Genomic DNA, 26,218 nt, shown 5'->3' with positions numbered 1-26,218 from the left:
ACTGTGATGTGGACCAAATTTACAAAAGAAACATTCAAATCACTTAATGTAACCCTCGTGTCCCGAAAAATATGAAATATGGAAGTTTATATCGAAAATTGGAATGGATTCGGTTTAGTTTCTGGTTGGTTTACTAAGCTGGTCAATTTATTAATTAAATCAAAGGATGATTTAATTAAATTATGGTTTAGATAAATCTCGATTTAATTTAATTAAACCCAAAAACCCTTTTTGTTAACAAGAGGACGCCACCTTCCTCTTATTGTCGTCAATGACTGAAAGAAAAAAAAGAGAGGAAGTGTTCATTCATGTGTGAGAAGAAGAGAAGGGAGACCAAACTTGATTTTGGTGTTCAAAGTAAAAGGCAGCAGAATCGTTATGGTTTGGGAGGAAACAGTTTCGACATATCAAATCGTTGTCAAAGGTAATGAAATTTGGTACGTTTATTCCCAAGTCTTTCATCGTCATTCTCCTTTTTATAAAAGTAGATTTGAATTTAAACTAGATGAGTTATTGGCAGTTTTGTGAGACACGTTTTTTCAGACGCGAGTTGGAACCATCGGGGATTATAACTGAGATCGTGGTCCCCTCTGGTTCCTGATCGGCACGAGATTTGTGGGAAGCTTCGTGACGTCTAGGGCTAGCTGTTAACCGGAGGGATTTAATAGTTAGCGGTTGGTTTTTATTTTAGGGTTTCGTTTTTGAGACTGTTCTTTTCTGATGTTTCTATCCTGTTTTGCTATAAGTCATTTTTGGTTGTGTAGTTTGTTGTAGGGAATTGCTGGGCTGTTTCAGACGTTAGGAGAGTCTCAACTGGTTGTATTCGTTATTATAATCATTTTGATGAGGTGAGTGCGTGACCATGAGCTTATCTGAGTGATTGGGTTGTATGACTTGTTTTGTGTGATGATATGTAGGTGTGGTGAATGTGTTATTGGGTGACTTGTGCAATGACTGGTTTGTTATGTTTTATTTGTGGTTGTACTCTCAATTTGCTTGTGTGTATAGCTTGTAGATGAAAGGATCGTCTCACTGGGTATTTCTGGTAATACTCACGCATCTCAATTGTTGTTTGTGGTGCAGGTAATGAATGTGTAGCGTGGAATCATGGCAATGAGGAGGAGGATGATCTAGCGTCTCGGTTTTGTGATGTTGGTTTTTAGTGTTTTGTTGATGGAACCTTGGATAGAGTTATGTTAGGTTGTTGGATAGAATGGTTAAGAATGTTACTGCATTGATGATATGTTAGTTCTATATTGTTGGTATGTTTCTGCTATGCATGTTGGTTGTTGTTGGTTTATTGTTGAATTGTGGTTTGGTTGGTTTAATTAAGTAGTATAGGATGATTAATTATATATTGTATTTATTTTTTAAAAAAATGGGTCAGGTCGTTTCACTTAATAAAGGTTGTCATCTTTGGTTCTTTATTTCAACTTACTAGGGTGTGAATGGTTGCAGCGGTTAAGGCGGACAAATCCATCAGTGGATTAGACCGCTTTTTATTCACCATTCATTATAGCGGACGTCTCGCGGTACGGACGGAAACAAGTGCTCTCGGGCCGAACGAACTAGGAACAACTTCTCTCCATCTACCTTGAGGCCCTGTTCACTTACAACAAAACCTAAGAAAACTAATTCATTAGCAGCAAAGACGTACGTTTTCAAGTTAGCGTACAATTGCTTTTCGCGGAGGGTGTTCAAAACATATTCAAGGTGCATAACATGATCCGATAAACATGAGCTATACACAAGAATGTCATCAAAATAAACCACAACAAATTTGTTTATGTAAGCTCTCAAGCGCATGAATGTAGAAGGTGCATTAGATATACCGAATGGCATTACCAACCATTCGTACAAACCTTGCTTGGTTTTGAAAGCGGTTTTCCACTCGTCCCCTTCCTTCATTTGGACTTCGTGGTAGCCGCTCTTAAGGTCAATCTTCGAGAAAACGCTTGATCCGCTTAACTCGTCCAACATGTCGTCCAGCCTCGGTATAGGGTGCCGATACTTGATGGTGATGTTGTTCACGGCCCGACAGTCGACGCACATATGCCAAGAGCCGTCTTTCTTAGGCACGAGTAGGACAGGGACGGCACACGGGCTCAGACTCTCTCAAACGTAGCCCTAGGACATGAGTTCCGATACTTGGCGCTCTAATTCTTTGGCCTCCTCCGGGTTGACACGATACGCAGGCCGTTTCGGTAGTTGAGCTCCAGGCAAGAGATCGATCTGATGTTTGATGCCTCATATTGGTGGTAAACCCTCGGGCAACTCGTCCGGAAACACGTCCTTGAAGCATCGTAGAACGTCACGGATCGCTTCCAGTAGTGCCTCCATCGAACCTTCGAGCCCTTCAACCAATAAATATCGAAAGACCATCAATAAAACTTGGTTGGAGTCCTTAAGGGACTTTCTAACATAACTAGATTGAATTAGAAAGTTTGTTTTAGAGTCCGAATCCTTAGACAGTTTCGATTGCATTTCATGAACTTGCGTGGGGCTCAATGGTTTCAAACAGATACGCTTATTATCATGAACAAAATAATATTGGTTGGTGTGGCCACAGTGAGTGGTTCTCTTATCAAACTGCCAAGGGCGCCCCAAAAGGAGGTGGCTAGCTTGCATTGAAACCACATCACACAAGACTTGGGCAAAAAAACCGGACCCGAAAACCCGAACCGAAACCGACCCGAAAATATGGACCCGAACCCGAACCCGGACCCGGTAGAATACCCTATTGGGTCCTAATCTCCTAAACCCGAAGAACCGGAACCGGAACCGAACCCGGAACCGAACCGAAAACCGAATGGGTACCCGACATACCCGAAATAAAATCATATATAGAGAATATTAGTTATATATATATATATATTTTATAACATAGTTATTCAAAGTTACAATTTAAAATTCAAAAATATTATTTTTTCCTAGAGCAAAATAATGAAAATACTCAAAATAACCAAAATTATATTGAAATGTTTAGCTATAATTTTTTTTAAATTAACCAATCTTTTAAAAAAATAATTTTAAAAATTTTATTTTAATATATAACATTAAAATTTCTGGGTAATCAGGTAAAATTCAGGTTTTTGGGTTAAATTTCGGGTAATCGGGTACAAAATACCCGAACCCGAATGATATCCGATTTTTTTGGGTATTTGTAGGTTCTAAAATTTTAGATCCGAACCGACCAGAACCCGGTAAGACCCGAACCAAACCCGAACCGATATTTTCTGTTTACCCTAATGGGTCCTAAACTCCTCTACCCGAAAAACCCGAACCCGATCGGTTCCTACCCGAACCCGACCCGAGTACCCGAATGCCCAGGGCTAGTAAGGACCCACACTAAACGAAACCGTGACTTGTTCTTTCACATGAATCACGGTTTTGTCATTCAACCAATTGAGTCTATAAGGTCGAGGGTGGTTTGTGGTGTTGAAAGATAATTTCTTGACCAGACTAGAACTTGCCACATTAGTGCAAGATCCACCGTCGGTGATCAATCCACAAAATTTCCCACTTACTGTGCAACGAGTGTGAAATATGTTGTCGCGCTGGCTCGCGTCGTCGGTCTCCACGCTGGTGTTGAGGACGCGTCGAATCATCAGGAGGTCTCCAATGTTCTGCTCGGCTACGGCCTCTTCGAGCTCCTCCTCGGCTCGATCATTCTCTTCGGTCGCTTCCCCGTCGGACTCGAGCTCTCCAGACTCAGTAATGATAATCGTGCGCACATTCAGACACTCACGAGCGTAATGGCCTCGTCCTTGTCATTTAAAGCACACAATGTCGCGGCTCCGGGCGTCATTGGTGTTACGTCGCGGATCTTGACGCTCGTTGGCGGCCGGCTCTATTGCTTTGAACCTTGTGTCGACGTTGGCCGCTCTTGGCTTCTATTGTGGCCGGCTCGAGGTTGACGCATTTAGGGACCAGCTTGGAACTCCTTGAGTTCTGGTGCGACTTGAGGCGGCGTTCTTCTTTTTATTTTGTCCCTCAATTTGCACCGATAGGTGCAACAACTCCTCGAAACCTTGGTAAGGCTGGCGTTTGACCTTGCGCGCGATCTGTTCTTGTAATCCGTCTAGGAACTGCGCCATGAGGGATTCTTCAGTGTCTTCTACTTGGAGCCGATTGCGTAAGTGCTCGAACTCCTCAAAATACTCTTCAACGGACCGCGAGCCTTGAGTGAGCCTCCGTAACTTCTTTTGGAGCTCTCGGTGGTAGAATGGAGGAACGTATCACCTCCTCATCTAGGCTTTCAAGACCTCCCAAACGAAGATCGGTCTGTCATGATTGTGGTGTTGCTCGGCCACTAAACGATCCCACCATGTGAGGGCATAGTCGGTGAATTGGGCCACGGCGTAGTTGACCTTACGAAGCTCCGGGTAGTTGTGACACGAATAGAGGTGATTCATTCGGCTCTCCCACTCTAGATAGGCTTCCGGGTCAGACTTGCCGGCAAACGTTGGCACCGTCATCTTGTGAACAGGTTTGTTAGGCCTCGGAGCGTCTTCGTACTGGTCGTCACGATGGTGGCGTCACCTCGGTCGTGGTTCATAGTCCTCGTCGGACTGGTCGCTTTGATCTTGCTCTTGACGTTGGCGTCGCATAGGCAAAGGATCTTCCCTCAAGGGGTTTAAGAGTTCAAGGCGCGTTAAACATTCGGCCAAGCGCTCTATGCCATTGCGTAAATCCTTCAAGGTGGCACCGATCTCTGGTGGTGGCAGTGGAATCTCCAGTTGTTGGTTTTCGGCCATAATGTTCGTACGGACGGTCAATGGTGACGTGGCTCGACACAAAGCGCGGTTTGACTGATTTTTAAACCTCGCCAAAACAAAGAGCGGATATTCGTGAGTATATTATGTTCAATAGAACACTAGGAGATATTTTCTTATGCCACACAATGATTGATGACAGCAATGCAAAAAATAAACCTATGACTAAACAAAAGCAAAAGTAAAAGCAAGTCGCGACAAAAGTTCTTTTGGACCACAACAAGAATGCTAAAGCAAAATGCAAACTTTATCGATCTAACAAGGTTTATGCAAGAACACGGATGAACAAAACGATGAACAAGATGAACACAAGATATCCTAAACAAACGATTAACAAAGCTACGCATGCACCAATTTAAACCAATCGATTAAACGAAACATGCGGAACGAGGTAAAGCAACAAAACTACTAGATATGCTCAAGATCCAAACTTTAAACAAGGGGATGAGTTTCTGGGTTAGAAAGACACAACCTTTGGGTTAGGAACGTTGAGCTCTGATACCAACTGATGCGAGTGCCGGACGCCTCGCGGTACAGACAGAAACGAGTGCTCTCTGTCCAAGTGAGCTAGAGGTACCTTTCCTCGGACAAGGCGCGGTGAATCGACTTTGGAATGAAATAAAAACATTTCCAAAGAGAGATTCTTTGACCCTTGTCTCACTCCTCTCCTTAGAACCAATTCGGGATTGCTCTATCGAGAGAACCCTAACACTCGAACTGGGTTCGCTGTCGTTAGTCCTGACCGTATCGTGGGGCGAGCCATTCCTCACGTGTCGTTGTTCGTTCCATCATCGCCTTCATCTCTTCTAGTCGAACCGTTCGTTGATTCGCTAGCCGTTCCGCAACCTTGCCGTCCGTACCGTAGCCGCTCGACCATAACGAGACCAAAGCTCGAACTTTCAATCCACTCGTTTGATTCCCTCCATCTTCCGTTTCTATGGTTTGTTTCGATTCCAAAGTCGATTCACCGCGCCTTGTCCGAGGAAAGTTGCCTCTAGCTCACTCGGCCCAAGAGCACTCGTTTCTGTCCGTACCGCGAGGCGTTCGGCGCTCGCATCAGGTGCGGTCTAAAGATAATAGAAAGAAAACCGCTGTATACCAACTTCGGACCATTTTTGTGTACAAATAGAGTTGGTCTGCAGCGGTCTACTAACCGCCTTATTTTTTAGGACGGTCTAAACCGCTGATGGATTTAGCCGTCCTGACCGCAGTCACCATTCAGACCTTAAGACTATCATGATCAATTATAGTCGGTTGAATACAACAATATATTGTGATGTGACGCCACAACCATGTAAGAAGTTGAATCCAATTTTCTTAAAATGAGAATAAATATTTTGTTAGGTTTATAAAAGAAAAGTTTATAATTGTTTCAAATATGGTTTTCGATAAACTAATATGGATATTTATTAAAAACTAAATTTTTGGGGTTCAAATTCGAGTGTTACAATTTTTTTTAATTGAAATTAATTTTTAAAACGACATCTTTTAATGAAAACGATATCATATCATCAAATACATGTCTGTTGGATACAATCCAAGTCCCACATCTGAAGTTTGAAAGAACTATCATTAATATATAAAGGGTTAGGGTCAATCTACTAATTGCCAATTGGTTTTTAGTTAGAAGCCCAAGATAAGCCCAAATTTAACATGGTATCAGAGCCCAAGGTTAAAAAATCCTGGTGGATTTAGAAAAGTGGATAAGGACATGCCTCTTGTTAACCCGAGTAATGGGGGCCCAAGAAGGGGTTTATTATCGGTCCAAGTGGGATCGGTTCGAGATGGAATTGTCATCTCGAGGAGGCGTGGTCCTTGGATTGAAGGGGAGATTGTTAGATACAATCCAAGTCCCACATCTGAAGTTTGAAAGAACTATCATTAATATATAAAGGGTTAGGGTCAATCTACTAATTGCCAATTGGTTTTTAGTTAGAAACCCAAGATAAGCCCAAATTTAACAATGTCAACTTTTTGAATATGATTATTATGATATTCAAAATTTTACGAGTATATAAATGGATTATGTGTATTTTGTAAGTAGATATCAATACTTTTTATATTATACAAATCGGATATAATCATTTTTTTCTCTAGATCTCCATCAGTTCTGTTGCTTCATCCCCACACCCCACCTCAGATCATTCAACCAAATACTATTCATATTAAAAGGTTATTTGGTGATTATATCTTAGGCTGTTTATTTTTAGTTTCATTAATTAAAGAAATGACCCAAGTGTAGGCAAAATGACAACTACTTACATTCATGATTATGAAAAATAAAACCTATTTTCTTTGTTTTAAATTAAATATTATTTTAAGATTTATATTATTATTGGAAAATAAATATAATGGGTTACTTTTCGAGGATGTATAGTTTTAAGTTATATGGTTTTTATTAGAAAAATGAAAATCAAATTGTTGTATTGATTGGTAAGAGCTTTACAAAATATAAAATTTTAAAAGTTACTAATCTTAATAATGTTACTAAAAACCTTTATTAAAACTTTTCTTTTCAGTTTCTTTGTACAGCTTTCATGTACTGTTTTTTTTACAGCTTTGTATTATTTTGTAGCAACTTACCTTTCCAGCTTACAACTCCTTCATACAACTTTATATATGTTACTAATTAGACCTTATAAATTATCTATCTTAGGATTTTAAGAAAGTGGATTTTTGAGAGTTTTGGGTAAAGTTTTTAATTCGTTTCAGCGGTTTGTTATCAACTGAAAATAATAATATTTGATTTCCGGTTTTCAGTTGGCCATACTTCTTCAATATTATTAACAACAGTAAAATACGTTTTTCTAGTGGGAGACAGGAGACTAATAAAACCAACATTATGTTGAACACGGTGATATTTTTTTATACAACATAAAATGATAAATTATTTTATATCATCATTCTCACTCATCCACCCCCACGTCCTACATCATCATTTAATTATGTTTATAATTTTATTTTGTAATACAGTTTTTTTTTAAATCACGATTTTATAATAATAAATATATTATTTTACCAGATCTAACAACTTGAGAGGATGAAAACAACAACACAAATGAATATGGAATTGATTGAAGATCCTGGCGGAGGAGACAAAAGAGAATCGCCACACAGAAAAAAAGAAAAAAAGGAGACGAGAAGAAGAGAAAGTCTCATCGGCCAAGGAGAGGGAAACGACAGAGAGAAGGGGAGAAAAAGAAGGAAGATATTTGGTCCGTTGGATTAAATCAATCAACGGTTGATAGGGTTAATCCTTGTGTTTACATATCATCCAATGAAAACGCTTCATTATTTAAAGAATAATTAATTGCATCAAAACTTTATAATTTCATATGTTTTGCAGTTTTAAATTCATACGTCAGAATTTGGGAATTGGGGTTTTAGATTTAGAAGAATATTATATTTGATTTAAATTTAAAATATGATTTGTTTTAGGTTTTAAAATGACTATATTAAATATATTATAAGTAAATAGTTCTGGATAGATTGAATTATATGTAAATAATAAATATTTTTGCACATTGCTTTTATACATATATAATAGTTATATCTTGGTTGAATGGTTTATGCTTTAATTTCTATATAAGATTTAATGTATAGGGTTTCACTACAAGAAATTTGACTATTGATAGCGCCTGAAAAACGCTACCGTATCATACCATAGCGGTTTGATAAACGCTATGTCATCGCCCGCGATAAAAAGTCTGACACTTTAGATAACATTTTTATCGTGCTATTGAATGTTAACATTCAATAACGTTTTCAGCGCGCTATTAAATGTTGATAAACAATAACATTTTTAGCGAGCTATTGAATGTTGATAAAAACTATAACGTTTTTATAACCGCCATATTTAAGTGTATACAATAGCGATTATATTTCGTTATTTTTAGACTATTTACATTTTTATATTACTTTTTGTAGCATTCGTTTTATGCTATTTGTTTGGATTCCTGATTTACGACAAAATGAAGTGAAGAAGAAAACTTTTATAAAATAACATTAGGTTTTCAATCCAACTAACCAACATAATCCACACAATAGTTCAATAAACTTATAAACACAATGTGTTAGCCAAACATAAACACCACACAATTGTTCAAGTTCCAAGCTAAGGCCCTAGTTTGTTTCTAACACAACTGTGCTGAACTCAAGACCCTACAATCTTATCAGTAGGCCATGCCACTGTTGTACCTAAAGCATCAGCAACACATTCCACTTCCGCACTTGGTCTCCATACTTTGGCTGTTCCAATCTTTATAATTTTAACCCATACCTTGCTAGCATTAGGTCCTAAGGGTTTACAGTGGACTGTGTCTTCCGGATTGGCTGACATGACTATACCTTCTGCAACGATCTCTCCTGAGTTTTCACAGTCCAACAACATGCAAGTCTTTTTTCCATTTGTTGAGCTGTTAGCAACGCTGCAGCTTATACTCTACCACTCAGAACAAAATTAAAGATCAACTCAAGATCATTATATAACATTTGACTAACTTAAAATTCAGTCACTGGAAATTATACCTTAGGTGATGATGCTTTTGGTGATGCTTCTCTTGAAGGTTGAGTATTGATCTTGTTAATTGGCCAGGCAATATAATCTTGAAGTACATGCTCCATCAAGTAATTTTCAGTAGTTGGTCTCCACATATAAGCATCTTTCTTAACCACCTTATCAACCTTCACCACTGCAGCATTTGAACCAATACGAATATCATTGATCACTTCGTTTGGATCAGTAGACCATATATGACCCTCAGCAACTATCTCATCATCCTCCACATTACAATCGTAGATGATGACCATGTCATGTACCTAAGTCAGTCATAAACAAATATATATCAGAACAGGGAATGATAATAATACAGTTTCATAAAAATCAACCAAAATCAAAATTTTACCGATGAATCAGAAGTTTGGTAATCAACCATCTTGATTTTATTAGCTGGCCATGCTATTTTGACTCCCACAGCTTGGGTAAGTGATCCAACAGTTTTAGTTGGCCTCCAGAGAGAAGCATTTTCTACTAGTACAGACCTAACAATGACAACTGAGACATTAGGACCAATTGGAATATCAGCAACCTTGTACATTGGTTCAGACGAGCAGTACTCTCCTTCACCGACAACAACATCCTCTTTTGAGTACCAATCCAGTAGTTGACACATACGAACATCATGTCTACAACTACTACCCAGGTCCAAGGTAGAAACATCATCAGGCTGTTCACAGAAGAAGTTGAATTTTAAAAGCATACATTGGAATCATCAAGCATTGTTGACCAATGTGAGATAAAGATTAACTAACCTTATTCCCTTTAGACAAGAACTGAAGTTTATTTTCAAGATTTTCAACCTTGTTGACCAATTCCTTCTGCGTTTTCTCAAGCTCATAAACATGTGCATCTTGAGCCTGAAGGAATCCTAGCTTTGTTGCAGTGATCCCTTTGCCCATCCCTCTAAGCCTTCCAGGTTTGTCTCTTCCTAACACCTGGCTTACAGCATCCTCTCTAATGCTAGTGCTAGCTGTAGATGCCATTTCACTATCAAGAGATTTTATTTTTTCCTGACACAAATAGTGAAAACAGAATTAGTGTGAGTTCTATAAAACAAGTCCATAATCAATAAAGATTCAAACAAAACAATCCCATGTCACTTACAACAGTATCCACAAATTTCTCTCTCACAGGTCTCCCATCTGAATGAGTGTGTCCTACTATCCATACTTTGCTCCTTGACACTTTGCTTGGGTCTGAACTTTTTTTCTTCTGCAGTTAACAACACCACATCAGCTATGCGTGAAAAATAACAGCAAATATTAACATCCACATACCATATCATCAGCTAGTCGAGTCATTCCTTTACGGCTTGAGGTGTGTGGAATCTGCCCCTTTCTCAGTTCCCTGAATTTTTCACTTACAACCTATAAACAAGCCCATAATCAATAAAGATTCAAACAAAACATATTCAAGCATTACAGATTTTGAAATACACAACCTGAAATTCTGCACTAGTCTTAGACTTCACCCACTTTTTCCAAGCTGCAACAGATTGGATGTTACTTGGTTTCAACTCCATAACCTCTTTATTATTTAGTTTTCGTACTTTAGAGACAAGCTTAGACTTAGAAGACCGCCAAGTATTATTCATCTGCCCCAAAAGAAACTCTTTTTGCCACTCTTTAGTTACATTGAACCTTGCCTACAATATTTGTGAAACAGTTTAAACAACTTGATGATTAGTACACAGACTCATATAAGAGGTAAATTAGCAAAAGTAATTAGGAAATACCTGAATTTGCTCCCACATCATGTCTTTTATTTTAGGATCCAAATATCTCCAGTCATCAAGAAGAACTGGCACATGCTCTCTTACCAAAATCCCCATGAAGGATGAAAGCAAGACTGATCCTCGACCCACATGTGCACCAAGACAATTCCATTCAACTTCAATTTTCTCTTCATGGTGTTTAGCAACTCCACGCATTTTAGTTGGCCCTCTTGTTCTCCTTTTCTTGGTTTCCTGAGCTTCTCCAGCTGTTGATTGCACATTTTCTTCTGGATCAGCCTGCTGCTTTTCTAAATCTCCATTGACTTGCCTATCTTCTTGGCCTTCATTGTGATGCTCATCTTCTTCCACATCATTGACCTGCCTGTCTTCTTCTCTTTCTAATCCAATTTCTTCCACAGCCTTACTGCGTTTCCAGATGGGCTTTTCAGGGACTGGAGGGATGCCTAGCTGACGGTTACTGCGTCTAGGAATGATTGTATCCATTTTCTTCGACATTTTCATATACCTGAAACAGAACTGTAATAAATTTTAGTTCAAGTAATCCTAATCCAATTAATTCACTACTAAGACCCCTTCACAATCTTCTCTATCAAAGAAACTCTCATCATCAGAAGATTCGTTTCCAAAATCTTCATTTTGCGGAACGGATGGTGCAACTACAAACTCTTCTTCTGTCTCTAGCTCATGATAACCTCTTGGTGGCGCCCTCATCACTACAGACCAACTTGAGGAGTCATCTCTAGAATAGAAAACTAAAATACATTCATGCCACAATTCCTTCAGATCATCTATCAATGGAGCTAGGTAGACATCAATGTTATTGCTCGGTGCAGTTGGCCCAGGGATCAAAAGAGTGAGCATCATGTTCTCAGCCTTCATACACAATGTCAGATGCATGTTGTAGTTCACTAATAATACTGGCCATGTGCTATACTTTGTATTCTGGATGGCAAAAGGATTCATCCCATCAGTGGAAAGGCCTAGGCGGAGGTTTCTTGGTTCAGCAGCAAACTCAGGCCATTTATCATTCGCATTGGCCCAAGTTAATGAATCAACTGGATGCTTCATTGTACCATCTGTACTTGCATTATTAAAATGCCACCTCAAGTCTTCAGCCATTCTTTGGATCTAAACATCCTCTTAAATCTATCTTTAATTGGAAAATACCTTAGAACCTTTGCTGGAATCCCCTTATTCTCTTCACCAGTATTCATATCCCTGTCCCATCTGGAGAGACCACATCTTGGACAGGTTTCAATATCTGCATATTTCTTCCTGTATAGGATACAATCGTTCTTGCATGCATGTATCTTGTCATATCCAAACCCAAATATTTTCAGAAACTTCTTCATCTCATCTGTTGATCTCGGTAACACATTGTCCTTAGGAAGCATATCATGAACCATTTTGAGCAACTGATCAAAAAAGTTCTCCGACATACCGCTCTTCACTTTAATCCTGTAAAGCCCCATGATTGCAGATATCTTGGTGTAGTTGGGACAGATTGAATACAAAGGAGTTTCCGCATCTTGTAGCTTCTTTCTAAACTCAGATTCTTCTACACTATCAACATCATCATTCTGATCTTCACTATGGCTACTGGGCTTTGAATCACTATCAAAGAAGGCTGTTCTAATCAAATCATAAGCTTCAAACTCAGAGCTTGGATCTTCATCTGGCTGAGCAATTTTCTTATCACCATGAATGCTCCAACACGAATTCCTCTTGTATTTCTCATCCATTCCCCTAATCACTAGATGATCAAACATAGTCTCTGTTCCTTGATGAGACAAATTCCGGCAATGTGTGCAGGGACATAGCATAGAACTAGGATTACCCAAACTTGTTGTTGCTGTATTCACAAAATTTCTAGCTCCTATCCCATACTCAAGGCTAGCCCTGTAAGCAACAAACATTAAAAAGTTCAATAGCATATCTCTGTTAAAAACGAATTTCAAGACCAAACATATACATAGAAAAGCTAAAACATTGTATTTCTGAAATACTCTTCTTAATTGTTATTCTTCTACATATGACAACAAGACCACATTATCTGAAGCTTTCTATGAAAACAAGACTTCTGTGCAATGAAAAAACCGGAAATAATGTCATACCTTGGTAGCCAAACCCATGACTTATCCATCATCCAACAAGACCGTAACTCAGCTCCACATACACTCAAATTTAAAACCAGAGAATCGAGTGTGAGAATCAGAGTGAACTCATCGTCCAACAAGACCCTATAAAAAAATCAACAAATCAGAGAACAAGCAAAGATAAAATTACCCACCCCACTAATCTGAGTGTGAGAATCGAGTGTACTCATTGATTAGGGTTTCCACAGTGAAATCGAGTTGAGAGAGAGAGAGAGATGGAGTTGCGAGACAGAGAAATCGAGCTGCGAGAGAGAGAGAAACCGAGTACAGGAATAGAGAAATAGCTAGAGACTGAGAAATCAATTGAGAGCCAGAGAAATCGAGAAAGAGAAACCGAGTTGAGGAAGAGAGAAATAGAAACTGAGAAATCGATTGAGAGCCAGAGAAATTGATTGAGAGGAAAAGTCGAGAAGTCGATTGAGAGTTTGAGAGTTTGAGAGACTGAGAAGTCGATTGAGAGGAAAAATCGAGAAAGAGAGAAAAATGAAAACCCTTTTTGCCTTAGATCTATTTTTTTGCCTTAGGGAAAAAACGAATTTTTTCCCCCTTTTAATTTCAATAGCGTTTACAAATTTTTAGGAACCAAATTTTGGCCCGCGTCAAATTTTAATTCCCGCTGTTAACCATAGATAGCGTTTACAAATAACCAAACGCTATCTTTAATATACGGTTCACTCAAAAATAGCATAAACATCAAAAACGCTATACTTTTATGCTATCAATAGTCAAATTTCTTGTAGTGTTTGGGGTATAGGTTGAAGATTTAGGGTAAAGTTTTGATAAAAAAAAAAAGTTTTGGAAAACTATAATTTTTTTTATCAATGTTAGATCTCATTTTTTGGATGTATTATATTAATTAGACTTTCTTATAAGTATTAAGAGCTTGGTTTTATGTACTTATATCATTATGGTTAAGTTTTGGTTTTACGGTTTATGAATTAATTTCTAAAATTAAGAATTGAAAGTTTAAGATTAGAGTTTAAGATATAAGTTTTAGAGTTTAGCTAAGAGTTTGAAGTTAAATTTTGAAAATTTAATTTTCTTAAATAGTGACTGATATACGACTTTTTAGCGACTGTTACCATGAGTCGCATATTAGTCGCTAAACTGGCGACTTTTACCATGAATCGTATATTAGTTGCTAAATTGGTGACTATTTAGCGACTATTTGTTCCGATATGCGATATAGTCATTAAATAGTCGCTAAATTACGACTAAAATACCGACTACTATATATAGTCGCAAAAAAACGACTAATATACGACCAAATATTTGTAGTCGTAAAATTGTTGGCTCTTAGTCGTTACGTAGTCACCAAAAATGGCGACTACAAATATAGTCGTCATTTGTAGTCGTAAAATCCCTGTTTTCTTGTAGTGATACAATCAACATGATTTGATTATTATAAATTACATATCTATTAAATATAAAAAAATTACCCCGCGACGTAGTGTAGATCTCAGCCTAGTTTACTAATAGTATTTGAAGACCCATTACCAGTTGTAGAAACATTATCTTTTATAAGCTACAAGTTGTACCATTATCTCTCTCTCTTGAGTTTTCTAAATAAGACAAATCGTTTCAAAGGGTTTACAAGAAATAATCTTCGTTCCATAGATCATCCATATTACTCAGTAAGCTTTGTTCCCTTTAATTATATATGTCTTTTTGAGATATACTTTTCTGTAAACATTCATGATGGGTATTACTAAAATACTAAGATGATAAATTATATATAACCAAATTCTCAAGTAGAATTCAACCTTTCTCGCTTTACAGATAGAACTATATATATATATATATAGATTATATTATTCTCGTTTGTTTGTACATATGATATACTGAATACTAACAAATACTGAAGTAGAAAAAGGTCATTCGATCACTTATGGAAGAAGCAGGCCGGAAAGAAGATACGGAAATTCAAGTTCGAGAACCTTGCATTTATAGAGTACCAAGTGGGATACGTGATGTGAACCCTGCAGCTTATACACCTAGGATGGTCGTCATTGGCCTGCTTCATCGTTGTCCCGAATCAACTGCTATGGATGTTGCTGAGACGAGTAGCAGGAATCCGTGGTACGTGAAAAACGAAACTTACACACAGAACGAATATATATATATAGTACGTACAAACTCGAGAATACATTAAAAAGGAAACAAATAAAATCACGAAGAATGTGACTATGTGAGACGAAACTAATATGTAATTGTAACCACACCTCCTTTATTTTCTAAGTACTCTATGGATCCGTGACCTTATTTCTTAGATCCATCAGATCTAGATATCCAAAATTTTGAGGATATTTGGTGCCTTTCTTTTTCAAACAAAAAAAAAATATTAAAGTTTCTTATCCTACAGGAAAGGAAAAAGTAACCAAAAACCATTATGGAATGTGTGAGAACACTGAACAGGGCTTTTGTATAAATCTACCAAAATTTTTAAAGCAGATAACAGTTAGTAAAAAAAGAGTTTTATACACTTATTAATTTTAAACAAGAGATGAGACATTATGATGACAGGTGTATTAATTAATGAAACAAATATACTACCTATTACTGTATAATATAGGTATTTTGTTTCGGTTTTTAAACAATGAAACGTCCAGAAAATATTGAAAATGTATATACCTATACAATATACAACATATAAATCTTCCTACCATAAAAGATATATAATATATATATATATATTAACATTTTTTAAACATATTTTGTGTTTTATCCTTATAGTTATGTTTATTTAAATCTTTATTTTTAATGTTAATCCTTACAAAATTGCACAAAACTCAATAAGTAAAATATGATAAATTGACCAAATTAATTAAGTTTATTCTTATAAAATCGACAATATGTATAAGTTTCCTAAAATTGGTCTAAATCTCTCTACCAAATCAATAAGGTTCCTAAAATCAACAAAATATCATAAAGATGCAAACAATTTTTTAAAAAGAACTCTATCATTTCTCTAAAAATTTAACGCACTCAAATTTACACAAAAAAATGCCAAAAATAAAAAAAATTGGATACAACCTATTTAAATGAAACTCTCACAAACAAACACAACATATAACCTAAATCATAAATAATTAAAATTATTATTAAAAAATAGGCACACGGTATACCACTGATTAAAATCTAGTACATATATAAATCTATATGTCATTTACTCATTTCATTGTTATTAATGTAGTTTTAGATGAAACCATGGCCAATTCGCACCGCCTTCCTGATTTTGGTTTAGTGGTCCATTGGAATTCTCATTTAATAAAGTCCAATGTTTAATATGGCGATACGTATGTTTGTTAGGCATTTGAAAAAAGAATATATTAAGATGGAAGACACAAAGAAGACGTACTTCGAGTATTACACCGAAAGAGTTGGGGAAGATACTATAGAGGAAATGAGGAAAACCATACAAGCTCAAGAAAAAAATATTCGGGCTAGCTATGAAGAACCGACTGAATGGATACCATCCGAATACTTGGTGGAACTTATCCTTCAGGATTCAGTTTTCATAATGGAGTTCTTTCTAAGAGTTATGACCAAACATCGTGAATATTCAGATGACAAGATTGTGGACCAGCCTTTTTACACTAAAATGGTTATTTATGATTTAATCTTGCTAGAGAATCAACTTCCCTATTTCATTTTAGATAGCTTGTTCAGTTCCAGTATAAATGAATTGTATGTTCGTGAGACCCTTGACAAATTCTTCTTGGGCTGTTTTGGCATAAGAATCCAAGAGAAAACAAACTTCAAGCATTTCACAGACATGTTCCGGTGTGTTTATGAAAAATCGCTTGACGACATTCCAAATCAGATAAGAGAGTATCCCAGGAGATGGCCAGCTATCGCAGAGTTGAGGAACGTGGATTACCTCTCACAAGCCGGAGTAAACTTCAAGGTGAGTTATCTTCTAACTCCTTTTTTTTTTTCAAAGATTTCTATCTGGATTGGTGCTTTTTGATAAAGATATTTTGCTTTTGATTAGCATATATATTTATATTATTTGGTTTAGAAATGGCCTAGGTCTATGTCTAATATAATAGGATTTTAGATGCTTAATTGTGTTTTCTTTTATTCACCTTCAGTTTCTAGATTTTTTAATTAACGAGCTTTTGAAATAGTTGACTCGACTATCCTCTTTGTTTAGTCATCTAATCTTTTGGATAACCGATGTGGAGCCCATACTCGCAAGCACAAGTGGACGAGGGCGCTGGTGGGTAACGAAAAAAAAAGGTACATACCGTAGCAAACTTGGTGTCACAAAAACAATCAACGCTAATTCGAATTATTAATGATAATAATAATTCATATTATTATATGATTTGACATCAATTTTTCATTTGCATAACGTAAGAGAAAATCAACCCAAAAACTGTGAATAACATCAATCGATATATATACGAATTATCATTAACATTAACTACAAAAGTGGATGGGAAGTTCACATCAGTTAAATTGATTATAACATCATTTTATCCAAAAAAAAAAGATATATTTTTATGTGTATGTTTTTGACATCAATTAATCTAAATATTTTAAAAAAATTGTGATAATAATATACTTTACGTAAAAATTATAATACCGGTCTTACAGGAAACAATGTTACTTTCAAATTTTTTTTGTTAAATTTTATTTTAAAAGTTATATTTATAATATTGAAAGTGATATAAATATTTCAATTTATTTTCTGTTAGATATTAATCTTATTTAGCATGATATTATTATACATGTATTTCCACGACACAAAGAGATATATATATTTTTTATGAATTATTTTTATTTTGATAATAAATTGATTATGTGGTTTATTTGCTCTCTATATTTAGTAAACAAATCCACAAAATTTAAGTATATAATATGTTATTCTCAATTTTGGTTTGATCTGTATTGAATACACTTGTTTTTACTTGGTTCTGGGTCACAAACATTTTTGGCCTTGAATCTACAATAGTTTTTGGATTTGTTTCAGAAACCTCATTTTTCTCCATTCAAGATTTTATACTAAATAGATTCCCTAAAAAACCTTTTTTAGCTTTTCTTTACAAATATTAAGAAAAACCAGAATCCATTAAAAAAGAGATTTATAAAAAAAAACTCAAGATACTTCTCTTTTTTGTTTTCTATCTCCTTTTGTAAATACTAGGATATAAACCCGCACTATGCGCGGATATTCTTATATGAATTTGTCTTAAAAAATGAGATTGATCAAATATTTAAATAGCTATACATTGACATTAAATATGCAAAATTATTATAACGTTCCTGTTGTAAATAGACGGCTCCTGGAAAGTATTGAACCCCAGTTCAGGTTTGGGTTGGTGTTGCTGTAATGGCGATGATCAGACTTTATTGTTGGGTGCTAGATGTTTTAGATTACAGTCATAAGAAAGTGGATTCCTCTAAATCTTCTTTCTATGTACAATACTTCAAATCTCACACTCGGTCCAGCCAAATAAAAGCTTCAGCTCAATCGGACATCCTTACGACCTTTAACAGATGCCCTCAATAACCCATTTTAGAACTGTTCATGTTTCTTAGCATATATTGCACCACTTTCCATCAGTTACTTGGCCAGAGAGTAACACACAAAAATCTTTGAGTTTAATTCTTATTGAAGCTTTCTTAGTTTCTATTGATTTTTGGCTTGTTGGCTCCTTCACATAACCTTTGTCTTTATTTTCCTTTCACTTTCTTTCTCTTCTTCCCCTTTCCTTTCCCAGATCTTGCCTATTTTAGCTCCTCCACCACACTTGCCATAACCACACGGCATGAGTCCCCATATCCACTATGGTTTTACGTACTATACACATATTTTTAAACTTTTTTATGATTAAAAATTAATAAAACTTATACTTTTTATAGAGTTTTAAATATTTAAACTTTCTTTGGAGTTTAAATATTTATATTATTTTTAAAAATTCTGTCAGGTTTAAATATTTTTAATATCTAAACCTTTTAAAAGTTTCAATATTTATAATATTTTAAACTTTTAAACATTTTAAATATTATAATATATTGAAACTTTTTTTAAAAGTTTTAATTTGCTCAAAAAAGAACCGGATTAGACCGAATAAAATTTTAAAATTTGGATGCCTGGTAAATCAAGCTTCCTGCTCATTCATAGTTGGAAGCATTAGTTTTATTTATAATGGTTCAGAACCATTGTCTAAATTTTTTTTTAGCCGATGGTGGGACGTTGTACATAGTTTTTTTCTTTTCCTAGATTTAAATTTTTCCTTTTCCCTAAATAATCTTAACAATATAGAAAACTATTATATTTTAATAATATGTTAATTAGTGAGATGCCTAATCCCTATTGGATGTTTAAAATAGAAAACTATTAATTTTTAAAAAAGAATGTTAAATAATGACATTTCTAATCCTGATTGGTTGTTTAAAATCTTATGTGGACAGCCTTAGGAGCTTATAGCTCCTACTTTTATTAGTATAGATTTTTAAAACAACCAAAAATTAAAATCTATACATATATATATATATATGTATATATATATTTTTGAAGTACATTTTGGGTTCTACCCTTTTATTTGTACTTATTTAAAAACTTATTTACAAAGTTAATCTCTAAAAAATTTTCAAAAAAATAGCATTACTTTAGATTTTTTTTCCTAAATATTTTACATTTTATTCAAACTAAAAAATATTACAGCAAAATAAATATGGCAACAAAAACTATGATATATTTAACCATATCTTCTATTGTGTTTTGAAGATTTTCTACCTCTAAATCATTTGCAAACAAAGAAAACAACAATTTGATTCTCATATTGTTTTCTAATACATGTGAGCTTTGATTGTTAACATAAGAAGAACTCTGATTTACATTTATTTAAATATTATAATTAATATATATAAACTTAATAAAAATTTAAAATATTACAAATATGTAAAATTAAAAAGTTTAAAATACTATATAATATGGTTATATAGTAGATAAGTTATAAAGAGGACATGTTGGAATTAATAAAGTATTATGAAATTTGTGCTAACACGGGTTAAATCCTCATTTTATTATTTTTTAACACTATTAATATTAGAATATTTGAAACAAGTTGATTTAACTAAGATTGTGTAAAATAATTAAATTATTAGGAACAATGTGACTTAATCATAGCATATAAATGACTTATTATGTATTTAGATCCCTTATTTTTTGTTATAATAATTAAAAATCAAATGGAATCTCAAGCACTAAACAAAATAAACTAAATATAACAAACAAATGATCATGAAGTACATTACGGGTTAAAAAAATAATATAAATATTTAGCCGTACAAATTGCCGAAAAATTTAATTATTCCTCTATTTACAAAACATCCAATATTTAACAAACAAATATAATATAAAATATAAATAATAACAAAAATTATATGCACGCGGTGTACCGCGGGTTAAAATCTAGTCTATTATAAAAACTAAAACCCAAAAATCAAAAAACAAAAATTATAATCTAAAAACCATTTCAAGACCCTCAACCATTCATACGGTCTCTATCTTCTTTTTTGCTGCCCAAAAAAAAAGAAAACTTTTTATCTAGTTTCTTTTTTGATTACTTTCCATAAGGTATCCATTCTAGTTAAAATTTAACCAGAGTTGGTAAAACCTACCCGAATATTTACCTGATGTAATTATCGCATTCGTTAATGAACATCATTACAAACATCTTTTACTTACATATATAGAAAAGAGTAACAGCACTTGCTATATAATTAACATCAAAATATTAACTGATACATGTAATTTAACATCAGTTTTGGCGGTCGACATTCATTAACATCAATTAGACATAATGAAAAAATAATTGCATATGTTGCTTACACTGATACCACTCAATTTACTTTTATAGTTAATTATGTAAATGATGTGAAGTTTCTTTGCGTCAAGTCAAATATATTAGATAGAAACAAAAAGAAAAAGCAAAACTAAAAAAAAAAAAAAAAAAAAAAAAAACGTTATGAGAGCCGGCGATGAACTTTCTAAGGCTACAAACAAAAAAAAAATATTATTTGCGCTAATGTAAAGTTTATTTGCTCCAATGCTTGGTTTGCTTGGCCTTTTGGCCAGCTTTTATAACGTTATTTGTTGTGCATTGTACAGACACAAAACGAGAGTTGAGGGTTTTTGGTTGAATGTGGTGTTTGAGAAAGATTGTTTAACGATGCCCGGTTTTCGTGCTGATGAAGAGACTGATTTGATTCTAAGAAATGTAATTGCATTCGAGCAGTGCCAGTTTGCCGCAATACCCTTTACTTCCAACTACATACATTTCTTAAATTTCCTAATTACTTCCAATAGAGACGTCCAACTACTCACAGAAGAAGGTAAAAAAAACCACAAAATTAATAAATTTAACTTTTAATTCATTTGATTAACAACAAATGCATGTATTGCTGGAACACAGGGGTGGTAACGAACACTATGGGTCGGCCGAGCTTGGTGGTGGAGATGGTGAACAACTTACAGATTGGTGTGAAAGTAGGGGATTCCTCCCAATACCACTACATAGCCATGGATCTCAAAGCTCACTATAAATCTCGAAGAAAGAGGTGGTGTGCCACTCTCAATAAAGTCTACTTCAGCGACTTGTGGACCGGAACAGCTACTATAGCCGCAGCACTTCTCTTGATTCTGACTCTAATTGGGACGGTTGCTTCTGTCATCCAAGCTTACAAAAGCTTCAAGTAACTATATGTATGCTTTTATCTTCTAAGTTGGTTTTTACGATTATTCCTTTAAAAGTTTCCACGTACTTTGGTGATTGGATTGTTGATTCGCAAAGAGATTGTGTTTTAACGCGGGACAAGACTATGGAATTTCTACATTATATTAGATAAAAAACATTATGTTTATTATGACTAGATTTAGGAGTTTAGCAATATGATATATATATATATATATATATATATATATATATACTATATCTCACCCTAAACTTCTCACTTCTCATTTGATTTGACATCGCTCTTTTAGTATTGTCTACGATTTCTACGATTCATATAAGAACCTCTTTGTTAAGTTTACGCATCCTTAACAGTACTGTTGCAACTGCTTATCAAGCAGGCATTGCTGCCATTTGAACAATCATTGTTGTTTTCCTCATATAATTAGCATTGGTTTAGCACCTTTGCTAATAATTTTAGGAAGAACAAGAATAACATTGGGTTTCCAAAGGGACATCCCACAAGGGTCTTGGTATCCAATGACACTTCATCAAATGGCTTTTCCTAGTTTACTTCCCTTCATTGGCATGTACATCGAGTTTTACTGGATACTTGCTAGTGTCATGGGGCGACAGAATATACACAATCTATAAAATCATCTTCATCGTTACAACTAATGTATTGACATATTTCTAACTTGAATATAAAAACCGAATGAATCAACATGATTAATCATTTACATATTCACATTTAGGGTTAATTTAAGCAATGGTTCGTGCGTACTATTGTCAGACCAGCTTGAAGCAGAGAATGAATACACGAATGAATGGTAAGTGCTCACTCTCCCTGCTAACTCATTCTCCTGGACTCCTAAGCAAATTTAATATGAGTAATGCCTTTTGTTTTTATTTATGTACAGTTTGTGTTTGGTAAGAACGGTTATGCCTAAATTTCTGGCCATATTGTCTATTTTTGAATAAAAAGCATCATCAAGTTTTTGAGAGAAAATTAATCTGCCAATACAGTATTATTTCTCTTGGGAACAATTTACTCTAGCCAAAAGTTGGAGTAAAGAACCAAATCTGAAGTTCAACAAATTAAGTTAGGTTATCTCCAACGGTAATTTCTCACACATCTCTTTACCATTTAAATATATTAAAAAAATGAAAAAAGAAGAGAGAGGGAAAGAGACGTCTCCAGTTTAAGAGTTTCAAGAGACTGTCAACCAAAACATGAGATGTCTCTTTCCTTCTCTCTTCCTTTTTCATGGCTGAAAAACATCTCTCAACAGTTGCAGTAGCAACCGGCAAAATCAAAACCAACTTCAAAAGCCTGTAAACCAAAGGATATGACATATGTTTTCGTGTTTCAACCAACAATCGAGCAAGGTCCCCTAGATTCTTCAAATTAGAAAATCTGTCATCATTTCAAACATTATCAATGTAGATAGATAATTCTTACTCAAGAGATGTGAACTCCCCCAAACTAAAGTCATCTTGATAGAACTTAGATAACCTCAATAACTTTGAGTGATCAAACTCAAAAAATGCATCAATGGAAGATAGAGAAGCAACACAAATAAGCAATTCAGTGTTCACCTCATTAAAATGGTCGTTAAATTCTTGAAGCTGCATATCCAAGACAGCATATAAGCAATTGACCTTGTAGTGATGCATATTTGATACTCCTGTTTTTTTCTTCGTCTCTTTGGGTCAACAAAATCTGCCTCCATCTCAACCGTTTCAAGCTCATGTGAAATGAAGAAACTTTCATCATGAGAGAATTCCACCCATCATCCCTAAACAATTGAAGTTGCCTCTTAGTTGATCCTACCAATGACATATCATTTAAAATATCTTGATCTTGTCTCTGTAGCGCCACTGACAAATTCTCTGTGAGTCCTAAAAGGTGTATCATCATTTGTAAATAAAACACAAAATCAAAGCTATGCAAATAGTTAAGGAGACCATGTGCTTGACGTCTTTTCAAGTCATCTACACCTTCATTCTCAATGTACTCGAGAACCACGATGATAGAAGAAAATAACTCAGTCAATCGCACTAGAGTCCTGTAGTGAGAATTTCAACGGGTATTTCCTGGTCTTTGAAGAGAGAGATCTCTTGATTCAGCCCTGCTTCAGTACTTTTTTCACCATTATTAATTTCTTCTTGAATATTTTTTCTATGACTCTCTCGGATCAGATCTTTCTTTTGCATGAAGCTCCCACCACATTCAACAACAGAGAAATCATATCAAAAAAGTCTCCAACATTAAAATGTTTTTTTGCAACTGCTATAACAACTAACTGAAGTTGATGAGCAAAATAGTGGACATAATATGCTGCGCGTTTTCTCTCATAATTAATGCTCTTAATCCATTGAATTCGCCTTTCATATTACTTGCTCCATCATAGCCTTTCCCTCTCACCTTTTACATACTCAATCCATATTTAGCAAACAAATCATCAATAGCAGATTTCAAAGATGTTGGAGATGTCTCACTCACATGTGTAATACTCAAGAATCTCTCTTTGACTATCCCACTTTTATCAACAAATCTAAACACTAATGCCATTTGTTCTTTATCTGAAACGTCAGCAGATTCATCCACCAATTAAGCAAAAACATCATGATTAATCTCCTCAATAATAGATTTGACTCAGTGTTCAAGAAAGCGTTAGGCGGTATCTGGGCGGTGATCCAGGGTCTAGCGCCTAGAACGCTTAATCGGGGACTAGACGGTTTTAAGCGGTTTAGACGTTTACAACATAAAACATTATATATATAAAATTATGTATAAATATATGTTAGAAAAATAAAAAAAATTATAAATTGTAAACAAAATTAAGAAAAATACATTTATTTAAGTTATATTAACAACATATAAACATTTATAATTACGTATACATATATAAAACTTGATAGCTTAAATATATATATAGTTAAAAATCAAAAATAAATATTAAAATTAAATTAATGTAATTTTAAGCGGTTTAGGCGGTCATCTAGGCGTCTGCTGAGCGCCTAGCGCCTAGGCGGCCGCCTAGACCGCTTTCTTGAACACTGATTTGACTACTTCCTCTGCAAAACAATTAACAATATCTTTCTGAATTTTAGGACATTTCATTTGATTATTTCCAGGAGCATTATTTAAAATAACCTTCCTTACAACTTCATTCTGATCAGCATTGTACTTCAAAAGTTCAACAAAGTTTCCTCTATTAGCAGATTTTTCAGACTCATCATGACCACTTAAAGGTAATCCTTGTCGCAGTAAGTATCTGGAAGCATCAACTAAAGCATTCAACCAAATATGATACTCATTTCTTGTAATATCGTCTGGTTTATGCAAAGCATGCTCAATAGACTGACCTTGTTTTATCAAATTTTCACACTTCATAACTGCGTTGTTGTGAAAGCTATCAACATCTCCCACATGATCTGAAAAACTCTTGAAATTATTCCACCTACAGAATCCATCTGTGATAAATGCATCACTTCTCACAGCTTTACCAGCATTATCTCTGAACAAGTAACAACACAGGCAAAAAACTTTTTCTTCTTTCACACTATACTCTAACCAGTTTTTGTATCGATCAAACCAAGCTGGATTAAAATGTCTCGGTGTCTTTCCTATCAGAATTTGTTTAAAAGTATGTCCACGAGGTTGACAAGGTCATCTAATCAAGTATCTTCGAATTACCTCATCTCTTTGATTCGGATGATAATCAGCTATTCTTTTTCGATCTGCTGGATCCCAAGGTAAGTCAATATCATCTGATTCACTCCGAGGTGGAGATGGTTCTTTTCTTTTATAATATTTTTTCAAAGTGTTCATTGCTCCGAGCCTTTGACTGAAACTAAATTATGAAAACAAAATTGACAACATTAAATAAATAAATAAATAATATATATATATATATATATATATATGTATATGCCAAATGAATTATGATACACACAATTTTTTTTTTCTACACAGTTCATGAACACCAATTTAACCAAAAGTCTACACATGATCAAGCAACAAATTGGTGTACGTACACGGTCAACTATTAATATTAAACAGAAAATACAAGTTAAATAAAAGAAAATTTTAACTCATTAATTATGATCACAAAAAGTTGGATAATAAATTTATAATTACAAATTGTTTACCTTTTATACAAGCCCAAATATTATTGCATTTCTAAGACCTAACTCCTATATATTAATATATATTGAAATTTCAATACAATTTAATTAAATCATTGTAAAAACAAAATTTAGTTTTTATAAACTTGCTTGATTAATCGATTGAAGATGTC

General features: G+C 34.7%; 2 protein-coding genes and 2 pseudogenes across 2 annotated transcripts; 1 reads left to right on the top strand and 3 right to left on the bottom strand.

Moving 5' to 3' along the window:
- Positions 1-8,928: 8,928 nt before the first annotated feature.
- LOC147944564 (uncharacterized) lies at positions 8,929-11,563 on the bottom strand. The gene is made up of 8 exons (XM_087512643.1): positions 11,069-11,563; positions 10,775-10,978; positions 10,611-10,700; positions 10,438-10,545; positions 10,269-10,343; positions 9,680-10,000; positions 9,303-9,593; positions 8,929-9,216 (listed from the first exon to the last, which is right to left on the bottom strand). The coding sequence occupies exons 1-8, from the start codon at positions 11,561-11,563 to the stop codon at positions 8,929-8,931; spliced, it is 1,872 nt and encodes a 623-aa protein (XP_087368769.1).
- A 57-nt stretch (positions 11,564-11,620) lies between these two features.
- Positions 11,621-12,891, bottom strand: LOC147944563 (uncharacterized; annotated as a pseudogene).
- A 1,884-nt stretch (positions 12,892-14,775) lies between these two features.
- On the top strand, positions 14,776-22,101 carry LOC109133116 (transmembrane protein, putative (DUF247)). The gene is made up of 6 exons (XM_087450977.1): positions 14,776-14,858; positions 15,092-15,303; positions 16,534-17,131; positions 17,381-17,466; positions 21,350-21,573; positions 21,654-22,101. Exons 2-6 carry the CDS (start codon positions 15,113-15,115, stop codon positions 21,935-21,937), a joined length of 1,383 nt encoding a protein of 460 aa, XP_087307103.1. The 5' UTR covers positions 14,776-14,858; positions 15,092-15,112; the 3' UTR covers positions 21,938-22,101.
- Positions 22,102-22,959: 858 nt separating this feature from the next.
- Positions 22,960-25,619, bottom strand: LOC104727584 (uncharacterized; annotated as a pseudogene).
- Between the last annotated feature and the right edge of the window lie 599 nt (positions 25,620-26,218).

The sequence above is a fragment of the Camelina sativa genome, chromosome 5 (genome assembly GCF_030686135.1).
Source record: "Camelina sativa cultivar CO46 ecotype springtype chromosome 5, ASM3068613v1".
In the NCBI taxonomy this organism is placed as follows: domain Eukaryota; kingdom Viridiplantae; phylum Streptophyta; class Magnoliopsida; order Brassicales; family Brassicaceae; genus Camelina; species Camelina sativa.
This window is presented reverse-complemented; position numbering and strand designations above follow the sequence as displayed.

Excerpts from the sequence above, each read along its gene's own strand:
- LOC147944564 (XM_087512643.1), bottom strand. The coding sequence starts at position 11,563 with ATGTCGAAGAAAATGGATACAATCATTCCTAGACGCAGTAACCGTCAG. Across the intron at positions 10,344-10,437 it reads AGAAATTTGTGGATACTGTT|GAAAAAATAAAATCTCTTGA; the intron begins GTAAGTGACATG and ends TATTTGTGTCAG. Across the intron at positions 9,217-9,302 it reads CAAAAGCATCATCACCTAAG|AGTATAAGCTGCAGCGTTGC; the intron begins GTATAATTTCCA and ends TCTGAGTGGTAG.
- LOC109133116 (XM_087450977.1), top strand. The coding sequence starts at position 15,113 with ATGGAAGAAGCAGGCCGGAAAGAAGATACGGAAATTCAAGTTCGAGAA. Across the intron at positions 15,304-16,533 it reads ACGAGTAGCAGGAATCCGTG|GCATTTGAAAAAAGAATATA; the intron begins GTACGTGAAAAA and ends TATGTTTGTTAG. Across the intron at positions 17,467-21,349 it reads GTGGGTAACGAAAAAAAAAG|ACACAAAACGAGAGTTGAGG; the intron begins GTACATACCGTA and ends TGCATTGTACAG.